Below are 21,222 nucleotides of genomic sequence, written 5' to 3' on the forward strand. Positions count from 1 at the left end.
GTGGAGGCAATGCGCCTTCGGTGAAGAGGAGGAAGATTTCAACTCTGGTGGAGCAGAAGCAGAAGCAGGTACGGGCGTCGCGGATGTCGCCAGAAGAGAGGAGTCAGCTTGCTGGTCGCCTGTCCTCGCTGTCTGAGGAACTGTCAGGGCACATCTTTGAGTTCCTGCTGAAGCACTTCGGCGATGCCGATACCCGTGGTGAGATCGAGATTGACTTTGACTCTGCGGAAGACTCTGTACTGTTCGAGCTGAAGACACAGCTCGACAAGTTCGCCCAGGAACGCCCCATCGTCGTGGATGTCTTCCCGGAGGAAAAGGACGAGAAGCTCGCTGAGGAGAGCAAAAGCAAAGGCATCTGCGGCGTGTCCACCATCGTCCAAACCGGCAGCAGGCCGAGTTCAAGAAGCAGCAGTGATCCAGACACGGGCAGTTACTCTGATCGCAAAAGCGACTCCGACGATTTCCCAGCTCTACGGGGAGCTCTTCCCGAGCAGATCATTGTAACGTCTGCGCAGCCACCGTCGGAGCCGGCATCAGGGGCGGCGCAGAGTGGTGAAGCAAAGAAGGTCCAAGACGTCCATCGCGCCGCGCCCAAGACTGTTTCCCTGGCCGGTCTGATCTACAGGGCGAAGGTTCGCCGAGAGCTGTTGGAGATGGAGAGGGCGGTGCTGCCCGACGAGAGCATCCACCCGCGGGACCTGCAGCGTCTCGGCATCGCCGAGTATGGCCGTCCCAGCATCATGCGGCAGCTCGGGCTCTTTCTCAAGGCTGACGACGCGTAGTGCGCGGTGAGCAGAAGCAGGAGCACGGTAGCTGTACATCGTAGAGCGTAGATGGCGTCATACTGTTATGCACTGATGGCATGTATTTTGTCAGTGTCAAGTAACTTAAATGAAAGAAATATTCTGTCAGGCAATGTCCTTAAGAGCAAGGCAGTTATTTGTTTCAGCGCTGAACACTCCAGCAACAATCTTATCTTAATTAGCTAAAAGACCACTGACATGCAACTAACCACAACAGCTAGCGAGCTTCCATCACGAGACCGGAGTTATTTACATATTTACCATCATTATGACGTGAGTGGTATAAAAAGTACTATGTCAATAACTCATGTGTCAGTGACACAGTGTAAAATGTCATCCGTAATAATGGTAAATATATAAATGCCCCACGAGACCGAGGCTTGATTCATCTTGGTACGTTGTTTAACAGGTAGGGAGTGGTTTGTGGTTACGTATCACTGCAGATCGGTTAGGCCTGATGCCCTGACTGCAACAGTTGCCATCCGATGCTATGGAAGTAGCGAGGGAACAGAACAGCAGCCGAGCATCCCCATTCAGCTAGGTTTTCTGCAATATCTTACGTTCAATTGATGGCTCTGGTTGATGAGCATATCACTAGTGAAGCAGACCAAAGTGTTAGTTTTACAGATGATCACTTGTTAAGCCAACTGACTCACCAACCAGCTGAGTCGGTTTTAACAAGCACATAACAAATCTATACCAGAAGGGACAGAGCAAATTGGTTTCACAAACCAAACAATAATGGAAATTAGCAGAAATACAAGCATCATCTTTTTTTTTTTACACCCTGATGGATGATAGGATTCTTCTAATATGTATATCATATCTGCTTCATCGGGGGTGCTGCAGACTTGCCATCACCCGAAATTTCTAATTTATTTCTCAAATCTCAATAGATGTATAAAATGTGTAGGGATGATGTACATTGTATGCTCAGTTACTGCTTTGCGTGTCACTTTACAAAATATATAGACTACAGACTAGGTTACAGCCTACAGCCCTACTCCTCGGCAGGTGGATCCACCCATCGGCCATGGTCCTTGATCAGCTGGATCAAGGCGTCAGTGGCACCTTCCATAGCAATGCCGCGCTGCACAACAGTCTGCAGAAAGAAAGATGCACTGTTTTTAGCAGGATGGGAACAGCAGCTTCGGGTATCCGGACAAGTAAGGCTTGGGGTTAGAAATCAGTATTTGGAATTGTAGCACTTTCGTTTGTATTTGACAATTATTGTCCAATCATGGCATAACTAGGCTCAAAAGATTCGTCTCGTAATTTACAATCAAACTGTGTAATTAGTTATTTTTTTTATCTATATTTAATACTCCATGCATGTGTCCAAAGATTTAATGTGATGGAGAGAGAGTGAAAAAACTTGCAATCTAAACAAGGCCTAATTGCAGATCAAAAAAGCATTGTTCTATCACGGGCTCACAGCCGCATTTGCGTGCCCTCGAAGTGCTAACTGGACCAGGCGGCTCTGGCCAGTAGCAAACCTGTTTGGCCCAAGTGTTTCTGAGACCGGCAAACAAACAAATACGAATGCACAGCTACTGCTCAACAACATAGTAAAACTTTCCATTTCATATACATGATTTTGGCAACCAAGCAATGGAATTGTTACCTTGCCAACGTAAAGGTCGATCTTTCCTGGAGCCCCTCCAACGTACCCGAAATCGGCATCGGCCATCTCTCCTGGCCCATTCACAATACAACCCATGATAGCGATCTGCCAGGCAAATATGTATACGGTTGATCAGTATAATTGATAGAATAGAAGGAAATTCAAATTCGGTTGATCTTTTTGAAAGAATCATATACAGTTGATCAGACCATATGTATTTGAATCAGAAAACTCACCGAGACACCTGGTAGATGAGAGGTTTTTTCTCTAATCTCAGCGCTGATTTCCTGAAGGTCAAAGAGTGTTCGGCCACACGAAGGACAAGACACATATTCCTACAGCATTCACAGTCAGAAAATCACTTTTCAAAAAATTTATTCTCATCTCAGAGAGAAACATCAACAGTTATTTTTTGTTTGCCTGTTTCTTTTCCTTTTTTTTTTCTTTTTTTACTACAAATCTGCAAGTAGTGGTATATGTTGTCCACTGGATACAGACAGAGAGAGCCATATCATTAAACCCAAAAAAAAAACATGAACGTACAGTTTTTGTGTTGCGCATCCTGCAACCCTGGAGCAAGTTGAAAGATGTGTCCCTCAGGAACTCAAATTCCTGGTCAGCAGCTTCAAGAAGTACACCATCACCAAGACCATCGACTAGCAGAGCACCATCGTTGGCCCCAGCACCAATGACAAGACCATCTCTGCATATAGTTAGATTAGAATAAACAAGAAAGCCATGACTCACAATTCCAAGGGGAACAAAATAGGAATATTGACAGTCACCTGTCAATGTCTTTAGGGAAATTTATGTGATGAATTACAGGGAAGTTCAAGCCATTGGCCTGTAAGTACTCAAATAACCTGCAAGACATAAAAAAATATTAAATATTTTAAACCTCAAAGGACAAAAAAAAACTGATAGTGCTGTTGAGCATGATGGATAAATAAATCCTAAAAATCTCTCGTTTAATAGCACATCTTAATCGACCACTGTGTTTTCTTACCTCCTAGCAGCATGCACCCTGCCTGTGTTCTCCTCACCATATGGAACATTATGTAATAACATTGTTATATCATCAACGTCCTTAAGAATATCTAGCTGCTCGTTTGATTCATCACCACGAAGAGTGACAGCTACTCTAGTGCCTATACAAACCATAAAAAAGGACAAATTTATGAGATTAGGCAAAACAACATACTCTCTTCATTTGAAAATGTAGGTCGTTTTAGTTTTATCTTAGTAAAAAATCATGTACCTTTGACCAAGTTTATAAGAAAAATATATTAACATCTATAATACCAAACTGAATTATCAAGATATATTTCATGGTGGATTTAATGAAACTAACTAGATGTTGTAGATGTTTGGTGCATTTTTCTATGGACTTTGTCAAAGTTAGAAAGTTTGACGTAGGACGAACTAGAAACAATCTTCATATTGGAACGGAGGGAGTACCTTCTCTTCTAATCTGAACTAGAAAGTCCATTTTCTATTATTCTATCTTCTCAGTGAAATATTTGTCCTTAAACTATTAGCAAAGAAACAATAATGTCATGGTCTAATTCAAATAACTACCTTCTGGCAAAAGTTTGTGTGCACCACTTGACAATTCGTCGAGGTTGACAAGTACAATGGCATGTGGGAGTGGCTTTGTCAACTGCTCGGATAAGGGGGTCAGCACACCCATGCTGATGTCAACTAATCTTTTGAGTGCAAGCCTCTGTACACATTCACAAAATTAGAGCAGAGCACTAAAAAAGGGAATAAAACGATCAACATATGCACTTGAGAGAGGGATAGAAATGTAGCTGTAACTCACAGCTTCAGCATCTTCTACAGGAGGGAGCTCCCTCAAAAGAATGGAGTCTACAGTAGCCAGATCCTGATAGCCACAGGAGAAATAATCTTCAACTAAAATCTATCTAAAAACAGTCGTGTACTAGCACATAAAAACCATAGAACAGACCTTGAAAGGCATGCCAACCACAAGCTTTGCTGCAAGAGACCTATAAAGGAGCTCAGGAGCCTGGCAAATAAAGGGAGCATTCATCACTACAGAGCACATTTATTCAGATGGCTAATCAATAAAGAGTAGTCACTGCAACGTGGAGTAACAACCAATTTTCAATAGAAAAATGCATGGAAAACAACAATGGTACTACTTAACAACTACTAGGTGTGGATCCTAAATAATAAAAAAAAAAATGCTGAAATCCCTTTTAGTGTGTATTCCAGAATTTAACAAAAAAGAGTACAAAAGGTGCAGATTACCTTTAATTGATCCAGGGAAACTGACATCAGTACAGAACCATCACGATGCAGGACATTTCTGTAGTCAACTTTCTCACCCTGTCATAAGAGCATGAGCAACTGATAAGAAATCTAGCATTAGTAGTTTTTATGATCATGATGTGGAATTATTTTTTAACAAACCTCCTTCTGCAAAGGCAATTGACCACTCCTACGCTGGAAATCAAAATAACGCCTATGCTTTTCTTCAAATGGGGCCTGATAAAACAATACAAAATCCAAGAGAATTAAATACTGCTTAAGGGAAAACACAAATAGTAAGGACTTGTATTTACTATATGGTGACTGGAAAGTATGGAAAGTGAAAGTCCATTACCACCCCAATTTGAAGGTTTGCAGCCTGTGCCCCAAGATTTGCCAACCTTTGGCAAGGATCAATCTCTTCTTCTGGTGGTTCTGTGAGGGAGACACGGATTGTATCACCCAAGCCATCCTGTAATAGAAGACACAGAAGATAGTGTCCATGTTTTTCGTAGAACTTGCCAGTTTCCATAATTCAATTGATTTACAGGAAACTGCTAGTCTTGCACTTTATTATGTGTCATAGCATGGCAAATGTCCCAATCAGTTAATCCACAAAACAAAGTTTAATAATCTTAAACATAAATTCTTTCCACTCAGCAGTTTGATTGTAGGGTTTTTGTTAATATGGAATCATAACATATCATGCTATGGAACTGAATGGCAAAATTTATTTTAAAAATATTCATCCTCAAAGCTTCCAGCTATAAGCTCCAAAAGTATTCTTCCTCCTGAGAAGAGGCTATCGTTTCCATGTCGTTTACGTCGTTTCCAGATTAACCATTTGAAAGAGATTTAATTTCATACAACATAAATAAGTAGTGAAGCAATTACCATTAGCAGTGTCCCAATGCCAATAGCAGACTTCATCCTTCCATCTTCACCCTCTCCAGCTTCTGTAACACCCAAATGCAAGGGATAATCCCATCCTAGGTTATACATTTCAGCCACAAGCAGGCGATATGCTTGGACCATGACAACAGGGTTACTAGCTTTCATCGAAAATACAAAGTTGTGGAAGTCCAACTTCCGACATATCCTAGCAAATTCCAAAGCAGACTCAACCTGCAACATTGCAGAGAAGATGTCAAACTTTTATGTACTACTATTTAAATATTTCCTCGGAAATGAGATAATCACCATTCCCCGTGGAGAATCACCATAGTAGCTCATTATGCGGTCAGAAAGACTACCATGATTTGTTCCTATACGCATTGCTCTTCCATACTGCTTGCATTTCTCAACTAATGGAGAAAACACCTGAGACAAAATTAATATCGCTCTGTAAGATAACATGCCATATGTTCACATTGATTGAAACAAGACTAATAATCACAATTTTTCAACCTTCTCAATATGCTCGAGCTCTTTTTGGTAGTCGTCGTCAGTATATTCCAGCTTTTCGAATTGAGCACGACGATCAGCTGCCAGTACAGTTCTCAGCATTTTACAGTAATAAAAACATGACAGACTAAAATGAGGGATGTCAAGATTTCACTCACCAAAATTTCCTGGGTTCACACGAATTTTGTCAAAGCATTCTGCCACCCTTAGAGCCACTGTAGGAGCAAAATGAATATCGGCCACTAGTGGAATGTTGTAACTATACAAACACAATGAAAAGGGTGAGGACGCATACATGTGAACTCAGTGAATGTGAAGAAAATGACACCTTACTTCTTCTGAACCAGAGTGTTCTTGATCTCAAAGCAGGCATCAGCTTCCTTCCTACCCTGGACGGTTATTCTAACAATATCAGCTCCTTTATTTGCTATCCTCATCACCTGAAATGGTGGAAGTGATATGTTCATTAGCTAAATGTACACAAAATACAAATCATCTGAAAAAGGCTGAGTAAAATCTCCCGCATTCAAACTCTGTAGAGAATACTAAGAATAATCAACATGAATTTCAGATGGGATGCACCTCCTCTACTGTTTTTGCAACATCCTTGGTATCTGAAGTCGTCATGGTTTGAATCCTTATGGGATGATCACTGCCAAGTGGCACATTCCCCACCATCACAGTTCGAGTTTTCCTCCTCCTTGTCTGGTGTATTGATCCACAGTACTTTTGCTTGGGTACTGAAGGACGCAGGGAGGACAGTTCATTCAGTTAGGAAAAGAGTGCATAGATTTTAAATCTGGGACAGATCCCTTGAGTTGAAAAATACACAGCTACAAAATATACGTGCAAGGACACAAGAGCAAATACCTAAAAGTGGGCTTCCTTCTGAAGATGGCTCGAGCTCCATGGTCTCCGAACCAGTACTTGAGCTCTTCGCCACGAGTGCCCTGACTCTGGAGGAGCTTGCACTCATCGTGCCGGCACTGGGAGTAGACAAGACCTTCGCAAAGTCGACGCTCCTGGTGAACCCGATGCCACCATCGCGCACTCTGACGTGTGGGAGAGGAGCTGGAGCCACGCCAGTGGCCATGGCTGTCTCCAAGCAGCAGGAACTCACCTACGCGATCCTACAAACACCTGCAAAGCAACCAACGCAAGTGGTGACTGGTGAGGTGAGGTGAGCAGTGGCTGCTGATCCTGGTGGCCTTTAATCGGCACAAGTGGAATATACCCTATCGCTGGAGGAGCGAGAACAGGACAAAGATATGGTGTGTGCTACTAAACCAGAGCAATTAACAATTCGTGTAACTAAATTGACAACATAATTCGTGCAGCGAAACTGACAACAAGTTTTGCATAATAAACCGCATAAAAAATTCAACAAACTCGAATCAACCGCCGTTCCCGGGGTGAAGGAAACAAGGAGGGGGAAAGTAAATCCAAAGACGAAAACGGCTTAGATTCTTATTGGCAAACGAACAGAGAAATGCCCGGCTCAATACCATCCTAACCCAAAAGAGAATTCTACTGAAATCGATGGGCTGCAGCCTGACAGACCGACTGTGACAAATCCTCCCATCCACACAACACAAATTCTCCAAACCAAATCCAAACAAGCATCCACAGAACCAGCTAGTGAAGCCTCCACCACAGGTTCAGACGTTCAGCAACCTGCCCAGGCTGAACGGGAGAATAATCCAGCTAAACCGAGCACGAATCCCGCCCCAGCCACACAGCACGACGAACGTGATCGGACATCGGAGGCAGGCAGCAAGCAAGAAATCCTCACCTCGCAGCTCCGTGTGGGCGACACCTCGCCCGCGCTCCTCCCTTTCGGTTACCGAACGGAGCGCGCGAGCGAGAGTTCTCTATCTCTTTTTTTCCAAGCAGCGGGGGGGTTGGGGTGGTGGGGGTTCGGATATCCAACATCTGATACTGTATTCGTATCTAAATACTCAAATCGTATATTTATAATATCAATATCTAATCGTATCCTATCCGATGCAGATGTAGTTGACACTATTCATATTCAAATTCGAATTCGGACAAAAATATGAAAACAAATGTAATATCGGTGATATCCATCCGTATCTGATCAGCGGGGAGCTCACTCGTAGTTTCTCTCCTTTTTAGTCTCTGAAAATAAACATTATTTTAGTTTTTGTCTTAGTTTTTTTTTTAATCTATAGTCAAATGTCCAGGTCTACCGGCAGGACGAAAGTTACCGCAACTCTCTGGCCCTCCGACGATTTCTTCTACCCCACGCCACGGCCCTCCCTCCCGTCAAAATCAAAACCCCGCTCATTGCGCCCGAGAAAAGCGTCGTCGCCCACTCCCTGCTCTCCCGACCCACCGCTCTCCTCGGTCGTCGCCGCAACGCCACCGCCCGCTCCCTGCTCTCCCGATCCAGTTCGCCCTTCGCGGCCACGCAATTCGGCCGTCGCCCCTCGGATTCTCGCACTTGGGTCCTGGCGCCCGCCGCTGCTCGTCCACTGCCACGGCCTTCCTAGCCAGCCAAGCTACGACGCCGGTGGCCCCTTCCCTCCATCCGTACGGCTACCGCAGGTGAGTCCCGATGATGAGACCTCTCATCTCTCACTCACTTCCATGTCATTCGAGCGCTTCCCTTTACAGCCGTTTTGCCCTAGATCCGCTTAGCTTCAGATGAGCAGGTTAGCCATTCTACCTCTCCGTCTAGCAGCGGCACCGTCGCAGGTCCTAATTCCGGGCCGTCGACCTGTGGGGCTCGCTGGAACAGGTACACGTTCTTCCTTCATCCACACGTGTCTCGCTCCTTAGCAGACTTTCCTTCTTAATTTCCATTCGTTCATTCCTTGTCTGATTCTTATTGCAGCCAATGTGATTCGTTTGTTCCATCCGGTGACTTGCTGGGTAGATTTTTCCAGTCGAAGAACAGAATCGGATTAGATTTTTTCCCAATCGGGAAAAATTAGGTGCCCATGCTGCAACGATCAAGTGTTTGTTAGGCTAGCTGCGCTTAGATATGAAACAAACGCGCAGACTGAAAGGCTACCCCGATGAAATTGGGTCAGGTTGGAGCAGATACTTCATTAGGCTAGAGCAGTTACTTTATTTCAACTACTAATGTGACTCCAGAGTCCAGACACTTGATAAAGGTCATTTAGTGGATAGTTGAAACTTTAGAGCAATGAGAAGATAGACCAGAGACGCACTCAGCACTTATCTGACTAGCTCTCGTCTTCCTACCACCATTAGTACCCTCCGATGCCTTTACCTGTGCAGTTGGATTGAGAAAAAAAAATTCTATCTTTCCTCATAAGTAAGGCCGATTTACAGTATTTTGTACTTGTAGATTCCTGCAATGCAATAGGCTAACTAGTTGTAATCACCAAAATAGTTGTACCCGTCAGTTGAAGCTGCAGCTTCATTGGATGTATTCAGTATGGGTTCGATTTGCTAATATTCATTTTGGGTTTTGGCTTTCAGGAGCTGCAGGGTACCAGTTCTGGCTGGACTCTTTACCACGTCTTGGCTTCTGGCATAGGTGGATGATAGTGGGCTGTGTGACGCTTTGCCTGTGAATTAGCAGATGTTGCTATCTGTTATCCGCTTCTAGATGAAATTACATATTGCCTTGAGAGTTCTTTCTGAAAATAGGGTGCAGCCATGAATTGAAAAACATACCTACAATTATTTGTTTTGTCAAGATGACCCTGTGAAATAGCGTGTTTCATACGTATTTTGCAAAGGTATGTTGCAAGTGTTTCATACAGATGTTGTAAAAGTAGATCGAGATGTTGCGTATGTTGCAATAGTTTATACAGTATGTTGCAAGTGTTTGTTCCCAATGTTTCATCTGTTTCAGACGTATGTTGCAAGTTTGTTTATCTGGATGTTGCATATGTTTCACACGTATGTTACAAATGTTTTATCTGGATATTGTGAATGTTTGCAATGGTTTTCAAGTGTTTTCACATGTTTTTGCACGTGTTTCAGACATATGTTTCAAGTATTTCATTTGTCTTATTTTGCATGTTGTAAGTATTGTATCTGAATATTTCAAAAGTAGATCGTTGCATCTCTCTCCTCGTCTTCTGCTACCTCGCCTTGGTGGCTTCTCCTCGTCTTTTGCTGCCTTGCATCCTTCTCAGACTGCGGAGGGGGCGCGGCGAGGGCCGGCGGAGGGGGCGTGCCGGGGGATGGCGGCGCGGAGCGAGCTTACACTCTCTCATTCTGTTACGCGGGCAGATAGCGCTTCGGTTTTACTTTTTTTGTTATACATGTTGATGCTGGGATGGGATGCTCTCGTTGGTGGGCTTGGGACTAGGAACTAGGCCACGATTAGTTGCCTAGGACTGGGAGCTGTGTCCGGACGTCCGGACGCTAGTGTCTTCTTAAAAAGTGGATCTGCTTCCAACTGTCCAAATCTGTTTGCACTTGTTTTTGTATGCATGCACAGATCTTCCAGAGATATCGAAGGACCAAACGTCGCTTGTGGCCTTTCGCAACGCTGCTACTTTACTAGTAGCCCTAGGTGCCATGTAGAATCGGATAAAAAAGTAAATGCTCTATAATTGTCATAGTGGTTTACAGATGCTACATATACTTGGAGAGAGAAGGTGGTCCATACTAAAAAAGAAGAGAGAGGAAATAAAGGTGAGGCATAATGAAAAGAAAAAGTTTCTGTACAAATGACAAGTAGTGGTAGTTTGCATTGTGTGAATAGTAGTCTCAACATTTCTTAGTCTACGTGGATCATTTTATTTGTACTAGAATCATTAAGAGTGTTAGTCTCCATTGGACGTGCCCTGAATTGATCAAGAATTATGGGCGACTGATCGACATATAGGAAAAGTGAAAAAAAAAACTACAGAAAACATGGGAATAATAGAAGATGAGAAAAAGGTAGGAAAAGGAAGAGGATCTTACCAAATCATCAACTGGTTCTGTTCGTTTCGCTAAAAAACAAGCTGAAACATTGTTCCAGCTGATTTGTTCTAAGAGAAAAACATTGTTCTGACTAAAAAAAACAAGCTGAAAAAAATAGGTTATAAAAAAAACGAACATGCCAAGATGTTCAATACGGAGTCCGATACGGCTGCCTAGCGGAGTTCCGAGGCGAGGACTCGAAGTCTCGAACCAAACAACCACTCTCTGGCACCCTGCTGCTCAGGCAAAACCTTCCACACGAGCCCTAACCAAATCCCTTCGAAGTTTGAAATGCGACAAAGCAGAACGAGAGACGATTCCGGTCCCGGAACCTGTAACTGTATTGTATTGATTGATGACACCAGCATAACATTTGCACCAAACACGGATACACTACCGAAGAAAAACACACACACACGCATGCTATCAATTCAAGTGCGCTTTCGTCCCCGGCGTCGTCTGCCCCGCCGGCCACTTGATCGGCGGCGGGTACGCGAGCCCCCCGCGGTAGTGCAGATCGGTCATCGCCCCGTACGCGTGCTGCGTCGGGTGCACGCCGTCCCAGCTCACGTACCGGTCCCGGTCCGCGCACACGGCCGTCCCGGGCGCCCCGCAGAACCTGCTCTCGTCGAAGCCGTACGCCGCGGCTTCTTCCCCGGCCCCGCAGCACGCCGTGCGCGTCCTCGCCGGGTCGAACCCGCGCGCGCGAGCCTCGCGGAGCACCCTGGCGTACGCTGCGAAGTAGTCCGCGTACGCGACCACGGCGCGCGGGTGCGCCCGCTGCAGGCCCGCGACGGCGCCCCGCAGCCGCGCGTTGTACAGCTCCGCGAACGCGTTGAGGACGGCCAGGCAGCCACCCGCGTCGTACGCGGCCGGCTCTGTCACGTTCGCCCCGCCGAGGTAGACCGGCACGCACCCGATCGGGAAGTTGCCGGCGATCACCACCCGGACCGCGCCCATCTCCAGCAACTCCTGAGGTGAGGTGATTGTTGGGAGTTTGCGACACGAGAATTGGTGAAAAATGCTCGAAATTTTGGAACTTACGGATGCATCAAGTTTAGTTTTGTCATGGATGATGGAATTGAGATGCGTACGTACCTTCGCTGCGTTCGAAATGGATTGCACGACTGGAGGCACAAGCGCCCCGGCCTGTTGTAGAGTTTCCACTATACGGGTGACGTTGCCGAGGCCATATCCGCCGTCACTTGGCCGGGTCTGTTGCGGGAGGAAGGAAATCGTTGCCACCGATCTCCAGCATCACCAGTGAGCTCGCTGGCTTCCTTCGGATCTATGCTATATGCATGGATCGGATCACAGGAATTGTTGAGGGATGTGATGTGACGCATGCAAACCGTTACTACAACACAACAGCTTATTTTACTGTTATTAATATAAAGAGCTGATCAATGACGTGCCTTGACTAGAGTTCGTGGCGGAGGCCATGAAGTCCTTGAACCACTGGAGCTGGACGTCGAGGGAGCTGTTGGTGAGGGAGAAGGTGACCCCTCTCTCGGCGAGCGTCGTCGTGTCGAGGGCGGTGGCTCCGGCGACCGCGAAGTTCACGCCGTGCGTGAAGTCCGCCGCCTTGTCGAGGTACGGGTTGAGGAGAGGAAGCCCAAGATATTTCGCTGCACATACGATCCAATTGAAATCACGATAGTGTCATGCAACAGCAACAAAAAAAAAGACCAAACCAAACCGGCGGCGTACCGAGGAAATCGATCATGAGGTATCCGTTGGAGCAGCGGCCGGTCGGGCCGTGCAACAAGTCGCCCTTTTTCCATTTACCTTTTTTTCCCTCTAGCTTAACATCTCGCCCAAAATCCCGTTTACCTTTTGTTTCCCCTGCCCCCCCCCCCCCCCCCCCCCCCCCCCCCCCCCCCCGAATTCTCGAGATCAGGAGGTGGTCAAGGTACCAAGAATGGCAAGAGTCCGGCCGGCATCGTTTGGTTGCGCCGGATCGGAGCCCGGACCAGTCGTTCGAAGAGTGCGACTGTAATGCGATGCACTGCACGCTAGTTCGTTCGTCTGCATTTTTGCGATGCACTGCACGCTTTAAATGCGACTCCATGGACGTACCATTAATTCCTTGAGGGCTCCTTTGGGTGCTGGGTCAAAAAAAACACACGTGGGTTTAAGCCCAAAGGGGATGCTCCACTGAACTTGCCACCCCCGTCCTCCTCAGGAGAATGAATTCCCATCGGGGTAAAATTACCGGGTGCCGTTTGGGAGACACAGGGATACAAATCCCGAGCGACCAAAATTATACAAAATAATCAGAAAAACACAGAGAAGTTAGAAATGATGTTTTCTTATGCTAAAACTTGCAACACAGATAAATTTAGAATTTAGTACTGATACATAATTACCTTCATTTGCATAGGCTTTCAAGATTACGGAAGACAGACATGTAGCTACATAGACAAGAAATAAACATAAAAGCGGCATCATGAAATGCAACAAATTGGAAATTTCTCGTATAACTAAAATCTATAAATCTGTTACTGATATGTTCAGTAACTTTGATACTTCATGTGGTGCCTCTTCAAATGTCGTGGACACTCAAACCTGCATCAACGAACGTTGTCATTAGTCATCACAGAGGTAAATATAGGAACTGCAAATACTATGTTAATAAGAATAATACACTCCGCACAAGATCATAGCCAGCAACAGACTATCAAACCAAAAAGACCAAAATTATTAACTAATAAGCTCGACTGTGTCTCTGTCAAGATTGTTGTATTGATTATCACACAAGTGTAGTGCTCTATCACAAGAACAAATTATATTATCCATAAAGATGGGCCGGTAAATTTGAACCGAATGTCTTTAGACGCAAAAGTTGATCAGTTCCGCATTGCACTTGCACCCCAATTTTAGACTTTCAGCTATGGTTACCGTTCCAGTTTCTCGGGGGGGAAACCGTTAAAGATGCTTTTCATTTTGAGGTTTGAGCTACATGCCTCCAGCTTCTAGGCAAAGAACCAGCAAACTTTTGTCTTATGACGGACATATTTTTGCACTCGAACTGTCACAAGATATTCACCGGAACTAAAACATGTCTCCACACATGAACACCTCCGAATAAAATTTCGATCCTCGGAGTGGACAGTATAATACTAATTAAATCGATGTCGATACATGTAATTATTATGGTTACTAGTATCTATCAAGCTTGCTATAAAATTGGTAACTACTTGTCAAATATCATATGTGAAATTGGTAATTGCACTCAAAACATACTGAAACGGAGCAGCGCCACGGGCTTCTCTCCACCCGCGGATCAGACCGGGATACCCGCGGGGATGCCCCTATCCAAACGAGCCCTGATTGCCGGTCGCGCGTCGCGTCAATCTTGGGATACTCGGGTTGTCGATATGCTGGGCGGGAGTTGGCGAGTGGAACACCGCGACCTCGTGGCGCATGCAGGCGGCGACACACCGGTGGCACGCCGGCCGGGCCTCGTAGTGGTGGCGCCGAGTGGCGGGTGGCGGTGGGGAGAGACCGGAGAATCAAGACTTGCAAGGGCCACAGCCGTAAATTTGGACATGCCGGCCTCGCCCTCGGTGCAACAAGTCAAGCACGGACGAACGAAGCCTGCAGGTGTCGCCCATCCTTGCCCAGTAAAATTGTCCTTCGGACGACTGCCTGCGTTGGATGATGCCTCAAGCCTACGTACCTACGTGGTGATCAGTTTTTTTGCTTGAAACCACAGCTTTTATGAACCACGTTGGGCCTGCTCTAAAATGATCCTTTGAACGAAGCACGCTGCGACTGCGTGTTCCTTTGCCGTCTTGTATCTCTTTTCATTTGATGTGAACTATGATGTTGCTTTATACTCTCTTCGTCCCTTCTCAAAAATATCATCTAGATTTACGTGCATGTCAAGCTTTCTTAAGTTTAACAAAATTTATAAAAAATATTATTAACACTCCGAATAAGAGTACTATGAAAATATATTTAATTAGCAGGAACCCCCGCGCAGCTGCGCGGGCTAGCAAGCAAAAAAAATGGAGCATGAGAAGGTACCGGTAACATAGGAAACTGCTGTAGATTTCGCAAACAACGCAAAAAGCACAATGAAGAATAAGCACTGAGTAACAAATGGGCCAGATAAATATCTGTGCAGGTCTCCATAAAGCACAGAGGTAAGCAGCAAGTGGGCAGTAGGAGATTTTGTAAAGCATAATAATATTATTAAAGTTAACAAAGATGCCAGAAGCAGGGAAAACACTGACAGGAACAACTTACGATCTGTGAGAGCTATTGGGTACGAAAACAAACTACTTCAGTTAGACAATTGTAGGCTACACATATAAGATGGGAAAAATACCAAAAATAGTTCCAACTATCTCCTATGTTTCCATGAGTATTTGTTCGAAAAGCTAGGACAGCCTTTCGTCTGTTCCGTCTTTGAGCAGCAGTTCTTAATCGTGACAAATCTGTCATAAAGAGATAACAGAAATGATCAATCTGGCGGCATAGTTTTGGTGAGCGGAAATGGACGAATAGAGAAAAAAACAACTGAGGATATGAAAAGTGGGCTACAACATGGAATGCTTATGCATGTCATTGCTTTTTTTAATGGCCTGCTATGGTACAGCAAACCTTCATTGTGCACGTAGGTAACCAATGAGGTACTCGTTTATACTTATATTAACAAACATGCAATCTTTGTGTGTTTCACCAAGTAAGTACACCCATCACAGCAGAGTTAAGTTTGTCGTATCTCAAATCTAAAGAATTGGTAATGCTTTAAAATCTAGGTTGACAGATGAGTATGTAAACGGTGATGCTATAGGCAGAAAAATTCGCCGCACCATCAATGCACCAAGAGTCTGCATTGGAGAGGAAAAGTAATGAAAGAATCAACTGGAGCCTGGAGGCAATATAAGCCGGTGCGTAACAGGTCGGTGCGATGGGAGGCGAGATTCTGAAATATAGAGCTTCGTGAATGAGAAGGTGGCAAGGCTGAGGTATCACTTGCTGACAGTTCACCGCTGCTGGTGCGTACATCACAAACCCAAACCATTTGGTTTGCCGATGAGTACCAAAATTGTGACAGCATAGACAGACACCATCAATGCACAACTATCAGTGTTGAACAGATACAGTGAGTTAAATAAAGAATTAAATGTATGATGCATCATGCATGGAAAAGTAATGATTTGGGAGCAAACATGTAGTCAACTAAGCAAACTGTCATTGTAACAGTGCAGATACAACTAAGATGTGACCATTCAAATAATTTTGTCTTGCACAGTGGGTTACAGAAACTCGCTACTTTAGAAAATAATCTGTCTATGCGAAGCAAAGATAAACAAAGGGAAAAGAGTGCCATGATTGTAGAATTCCCAGCCTGATGAAAACATAATATGGGACACATTCTAAGGACAGGAACACATTCTAAGAACAAATACATGTATAACGGTTAATATCCTGATTTGTTTGGTAGTCCATTGATGAAACAAAAACTGAAAAATGCATCGAAACATTGTTAAGTACGGCTATACGTCGTTTCGTATTAAGGATTTCCTGAATAGTGCCTGCTTGTTAACACAAACATGGAGCGGGTTGAATAAACCTAGGGAAATAAAAAATTGCTTAACTCTAATCTGTATGGAAAAACGGTGAACCCATGAACATGACGAAGCATGTGAACTGTGATTAGCGTGGAATAACCCAAGTTGGAAGCAGTTGCAATAGTACATCGATTGAAGCATCATGAATCATTACCACTCAGTTTATTGAGCTTCTCAATGGATCCATTCGGTAGAGCATCACATCCTGTTATGCATTCCCAAATTAATTTGGCAGCCTGAAAAATGAAATACATACCAAGCAAATCAATAAGGAAACCACGAAAAATATGTAAGGGCTAATTGCACACTGAGGCACTGAAAGTTCAGCTGCGCAAGTAACGTACAGTAGGCACCCAATGATTGGAAGGAGTAACATATGCAAGCCTGGAAGCAGTGAGTGAGAGAACAAAGTAATGCTCCAGTGCAAATCAAGTAGATCATTCTGCCTATGATAGATAACCACTGAAGACCTAGCCGTAAAAAATAAGAAATAAATATAGATAAAATCTTTCTGCCTATGATAGATAACCACAAAGACATAGTTCCAAATAAATAGTAATAATAGACGGAATTTAAAATATTATGTTCAATTGTTGTCCAGAACATATAAAGAAGTGTGCACATTAGGATTCAGGAACTAACAGGGGGGCAAAGGTAACAGATGAGCCAAAAAAATGCAACATGAATGAATCTTTAGCCATCAGCTTATCATTCAGAGGGAGGAAAAGAGAGAAGGGGCCAACATGGTCGCCTCCGCTGCTGAGGCCTGGGTGACGTCTCCGACCCTTTTTGTGAGGACGCAATCATCCTGCGTCAATAAAGATGGACAACGAAGGGTGAGGAAACTGGCAAAGGGAAGCCAAAAAAAGAGAGAGAGAACGGGCATCATCCTTTGGCATGCTGCGATGAAGGCGGCGTTGGTGACGGTGACCCGACGACACGGACACAGAGGTGCGAGCAAGGGAGAGACAGCAGTACCTGGATCTGGTCGCGCTGGAGGCCTCGCGCGTGCCGACGCCCGGCTGCGACGCTAGCATTTGCCCGGGCTGCTCCATTTTGCCCGCGCCGAGGCTAGCGTGGCAGCGCGCCACAGCGTCGGGCCAGCAGAGCCGGGAAGAGGGAGGGGTGGAGCGCGCGGCGCTGCGAAAGGCGGACCGCGTCGCGAATCGGAGCCGGCGAGGGCGGAGCAGCTGCCTCCACCCCTCACCTGGATCGCCTGGATGCCGTACATGGATGAGTTGACGGGTAGTGGAAGCGGAGCAGAGAGAAGGGCGGGGTGGAGAGCGGGGCCGCCGCCGCCGGCGGCGTCGTGGCCACCGGGGCGAGCGGTCGTGTCGGGGCCGGGCATTTTTTTTCCCATCGGTGGGGCGCGGGTTAGAGGTAGAGACTTTTACCTGTGTGCCCTTATAAAAGATCATAATCCTCTCTGTGCCCCTAGAAAAATTCAGCGGTCTTCAGCGCCACTACTTCAACTTTTTCGGGTCCTCCATGCCACTTCCGTCAGTTCAGGCTCTAACGCCGTCAAACTACAGGTGTGAAAAGACGAAAATATCCTTTAGTTCAAATATGTTATTAATTTTTTTTTGAGCATCTTAACGACTTCAAATGAAAAAACTCAAAACTAGAAAGTTGTAGATCTCGTCGAGATCTATAATTTTCATATAAAAATTATTTTCATTTAATTTCGCAAAAAAATATAATTTGATATGATTAATATATCTTAGAAAAATCATCATAGTTTTTTTGCGGAATTAAATGAAAATAATTTTTATATGAAAATTATAGATCTCGACGAGATCTACAACTTTCTAGTTTTGAGTTTTTTCATTTGAAGTCGTTAAGATGCTCAAAAAAAATTAATAACATATTTGAACTTAAGGGCATTTTCGTCTTTTCACACCTGCAGTTTGACGGCGTTAGAGCCTGAACTGACGGAAGTGGCATGGAGGACCCGAAAAAGTTGGAGTAGTGACGCTGAAGACCGCTGAATTTTTCCAGGGGCACACAGGGGATTGCGATCTTTTATAAGGGCACACAGGAAAAAGTCTCTTAGAGCTAAGAAGAGTACGGGAGAGGGTGGGAAGGTGATAGAGGACTGGGGGAAGCGTCGGATGGGAGGCAGGTGGGATCGTGCGGCCAAAAGAACGTCGACGTGGCTGAACGAGGGGTCAGTAAATGGTGTTGAGCAACAAGGGTAACGGTAGACGATCAATCTAACCATACTTATTACGTACCATAAATATTAGTAATTTTTCATATATATTTGATAAGGTTGAGTATCGTTTCTAAGAATGATGTTTAAAAAGGGACGGAGGGAGTAGGTCATATATCATATTATTGGCTAACGAAAAATTGCCCTATGGCAATATATCGTTGAAACAAGGTTCACTCGTGTAAAGGAAACACCAGAAAATGCAGAGTGCATCCTCAAAACGTAGAACTAGCATACCCAGCACAAGCCAGAGCAGGGGTGGATCGGAGGCAACCACTAAAGGCACGAGAGACAAGTGATAATGATACAATTAGGTCTGTCCGGACGACTCACTCCGCACGGTCCGCTCACTCCTGCCTGCGCCGCTCACTCCCGCCCAAGCCATGATGCACTGAAAATACGTGTTGTAAAAGTATGTTCCAGTTGTTTTCAGATGTTTCAGAGATATGTTGTAAGTGTTTTCATTTTGATGTTGGAAAGATAGATTCGGATGTTGCACATATTGCAATAGCTATACTCGTATGTTGCAAGAGCTTGTTCAAAATGTTTCATCTGTTTTAGGCATATATTCTAAGTGTTTTATCTAGATGTTGCATATTTTGCAATGACTATTGTCACAGAACCGACCAATTTATAAGAGCACAAGTACAAAAACAATCGCTGGAACGATCAAATTCTCGAACTTGAGCCCATATAAACCCGGTAGTCAACCGAAATCTCGAAGGATTTCAAACCAACTTGCATACAACCAAGATCACAGTAATCCAACATAACATATCGTACATTACAACATTTCACAGATGTTCGCAAATAGATTACATCATCACAGAGTCATTGTTATTACAAAACAAGTCTTGTAAAACATGCGGAAGCAAATAGTTTAACTCACACACCGAGTTCAAATACACATATTGGTTTGCTGATCACGGACCGCAAAAGCATTCAGATAAGAGAAAGGAGATCATGCCCATGATCTAGTCCTCATCACCCGCCGGGTGGAGACAATACTTGCAGAATCCTTGATATAGGAGGTCATCTGCAACAAGAGGGAATAAACCCTGAGTACGGAAATGCACTCAGCTAGACTGACCCGTCGAAAACCAAACAAATGACACCAAGGATTATGCATAGCTTAATGTAGTGGAGCTGGCTGACACTTTCTTTTTGCAGAAAAGCATAAGTAATAATGATCAACTCTTAACCTGAACTAGCAGTGACTTTTTAGCCATTAACCTGTCATCTATATTAGCACCTATACTAAGCAATCATTTTATTAGGGTGCAACCATTAATAACCATATCAGGTATTCATTGTGGCAACCTTATCATCATCCATTTAACCATATCGTTAAATTAATTGAATCTACGTTGCCGCTGCTCAGTCAAGTTCTCACTATCCGGGAGAGACGGTGATTCGAATCGATTCCTATCCAGCTGGAGGGGTATTCCTAAACACAAACCCTGCTTCCCCCGTCAGGGTCGCAAACAAGTCACCTTTGGTACGATTCAGGAGTCACGAGTTCGAACAGATCGACATTCTCAGAGAACCACTCTGCCAAGGTCATTCGGGATTTTAACCCGCCTTGGACTTATGCCAATGGCTCTCCACATATCCTTACTACCTTCAGAATGTCGCCACCGCTCGCGTCCCCGGCCTGAGTCAAGCTACTAGGCTTCGTGGTTGGAACGACTTATCCGGCCAGCTAAGTGTTAGGCTGCGTTCAACATGACATGAGGACGTACAGTGTATCGGTCCTTAAATGACTCAGACGGAGTCACTATGTTCAAACCTACACAAGACCCCGTCCAGTCTTAATTCATTATTCACATGGTTCTTTTCCACGATAGCAAATATAGCCAACCGTGATCCACCTCATCCTAAAGCTCGCAGGTGACAGGAAATCACCTGACTTCTACCACACTAAGCATGGCTAAGCATTTAACCCGTTCCTGAACTTAAATAGGATTCCAGTGCGATATCTGGACAAAGAAGGATATATAATGTAGCAATTGGTTCCAACCAATTCCTATACTTAATGCATCATCAATAATAAAAGATACTCAATGTATTTGTAAAAACATGGGAGGCTTAATATGCTCCGGGGCTTGCCTTTTAGGAACGAGGAAGGCTGGTGGTCAGGGCACTCGGGCAATTCCTCCGTGGCAACTGCTTCGTTGGCTTCCTGCACCTCGGGTTCCTTCTCCTGGTTGGCTCCCTCGAACTCCAGCAACATCACTCCCTCTGGCACACCTATTGCATGAATGCGCAAGATAAATATCATGGATGCACATGAACAATTGTCAGGGATGCTCGGGGAATGCACATGTTCGCTGTAGTTTGCATATTCCAACTTAAGCCCTATTCAAATCACTTTCACTTACCACGTTTATACAACCTAAGGTATAA

At 44.7% G+C, this 21,222-nt stretch overlaps 2 protein-coding genes and 1 pseudogene across 5 annotated transcripts; all 3 read right to left on the reverse strand.

Annotated features, from left to right (window-relative positions):
• Nucleotides 1–1,633: 1,633 nt before the first annotated feature.
• Nucleotides 1,634–8,010, reverse strand: LOC136462292 (4-hydroxy-3-methylbut-2-en-1-yl diphosphate synthase (ferredoxin), chloroplastic-like). Of its 2 annotated transcripts, XM_066461399.1 has the most exons (20): nucleotides 7,898–8,010; nucleotides 6,976–7,245; nucleotides 6,688–6,845; nucleotides 6,439–6,545; nucleotides 6,264–6,364; nucleotides 6,109–6,185; nucleotides 5,902–6,021; nucleotides 5,596–5,826; nucleotides 5,057–5,173; nucleotides 4,864–4,938; nucleotides 4,702–4,779; nucleotides 4,397–4,456; nucleotides 4,250–4,312; nucleotides 4,006–4,150; nucleotides 3,434–3,575; nucleotides 3,213–3,290; nucleotides 2,971–3,130; nucleotides 2,664–2,762; nucleotides 2,428–2,532; nucleotides 1,634–1,905 (listed from the first exon to the last, which is right to left on the reverse strand). In XM_066461399.1, the coding sequence occupies exons 2-20, from the start codon at nucleotides 7,196–7,198 to the stop codon at nucleotides 1,804–1,806; spliced, it is 2,241 nt and encodes a 746-aa protein (XP_066317496.1). In that variant the 5' UTR covers nucleotides 7,199–7,245; nucleotides 7,898–8,010; the 3' UTR covers nucleotides 1,634–1,803. The 2 variants fall into 2 exon arrangements, with proteins under 2 accessions (XP_066317496.1, XP_066317495.1); XM_066461398.1 differs by lacking the exon at nucleotides 7,898–8,010 and having other exon boundaries at nucleotides 6,976–7,317.
• Nucleotides 8,011–11,445: 3,435 nt separating this feature from the next.
• On the reverse strand, nucleotides 11,446–12,962 carry LOC136462269 (acetylajmalan esterase-like; annotated as a pseudogene).
• Nucleotides 12,963–15,224: 2,262 nt separating this feature from the next.
• Nucleotides 15,225–17,951, reverse strand: LOC136462293 (uncharacterized). 3 transcript variants are annotated; one of them, XR_010760694.1, is made up of 5 exons: nucleotides 17,583–17,951; nucleotides 17,247–17,412; nucleotides 16,949–17,074; nucleotides 16,759–16,840; nucleotides 15,225–15,464 (listed from the first exon to the last, which is right to left on the reverse strand). XR_010760694.1 is itself a non-coding variant. In XM_066461400.1 (5 exons), the coding sequence occupies exons 1-4, from the start codon at nucleotides 17,657–17,659 to the stop codon at nucleotides 16,803–16,805; spliced, it is 306 nt and encodes a 101-aa protein (XP_066317497.1). In that variant the 5' UTR covers nucleotides 17,660–17,951; the 3' UTR covers nucleotides 15,225–15,464; nucleotides 16,759–16,802. The 3 variants fall into 3 exon arrangements, 1 of the variants encoding a protein (XP_066317497.1); XM_066461400.1 differs by having other exon boundaries at nucleotides 17,348–17,412; XR_010760693.1 differs by lacking the exon at nucleotides 16,949–17,074 and having other exon boundaries at nucleotides 17,348–17,412.
• Nucleotides 17,952–21,222: the final 3,271 nt, after the last annotated feature.

Source organism: Miscanthus floridulus, chromosome 7 (genome assembly GCF_019320115.1).
Source record: "Miscanthus floridulus cultivar M001 chromosome 7, ASM1932011v1, whole genome shotgun sequence".
Taxonomy (NCBI): domain Eukaryota; kingdom Viridiplantae; phylum Streptophyta; class Magnoliopsida; order Poales; family Poaceae; genus Miscanthus; species Miscanthus floridulus.

What these genes read in the sequence shown, in the direction of transcription:
- LOC136462292 (XM_066461399.1), bottom strand. Translation starts at nt 7,198, where the DNA reads ATGGCCACTGGCGTGGCTCCAGCTCCTCTCCCACACGTCAGAGTGCGC. An exon ending in CAAACCTTCAAATTGGGGTG is followed by an intron (nt 4,939 to 5,056) that starts GTAATGGACTTT and finishes TTGTTTTATCAG; the next exon opens with GCCCCATTTGAAGAAAAGCA. An exon ending in CTCATCTACCAGGTGTCTCG is followed by an intron (nt 2,533 to 2,663) that starts GTGAGTTTTCTG and finishes TTTGCCTGGCAG; the next exon opens with ATCGCTATCATGGGTTGTAT.
- LOC136462293 (XM_066461400.1), bottom strand. Translation starts at nt 17,659, where the DNA reads ATGGAGCAGCCCGGGCAAATGCTAGCGTCGCAGCCGGGCGTCGGCACG. An exon ending in TCCAGCGCGACCAGATCCAG is followed by an intron (nt 17,413 to 17,582) that starts GTACTGCTGTCT and finishes TTATTGACGCAG; the next exon opens with GATGATTGCGTCCTCACAAA. An exon ending in CCAATCATTGGGTGCCTACT is followed by an intron (nt 16,841 to 16,948) that starts GTACGTTACTTG and finishes TTCATTTTTCAG; the next exon opens with GCTGCCAAATTAATTTGGGA.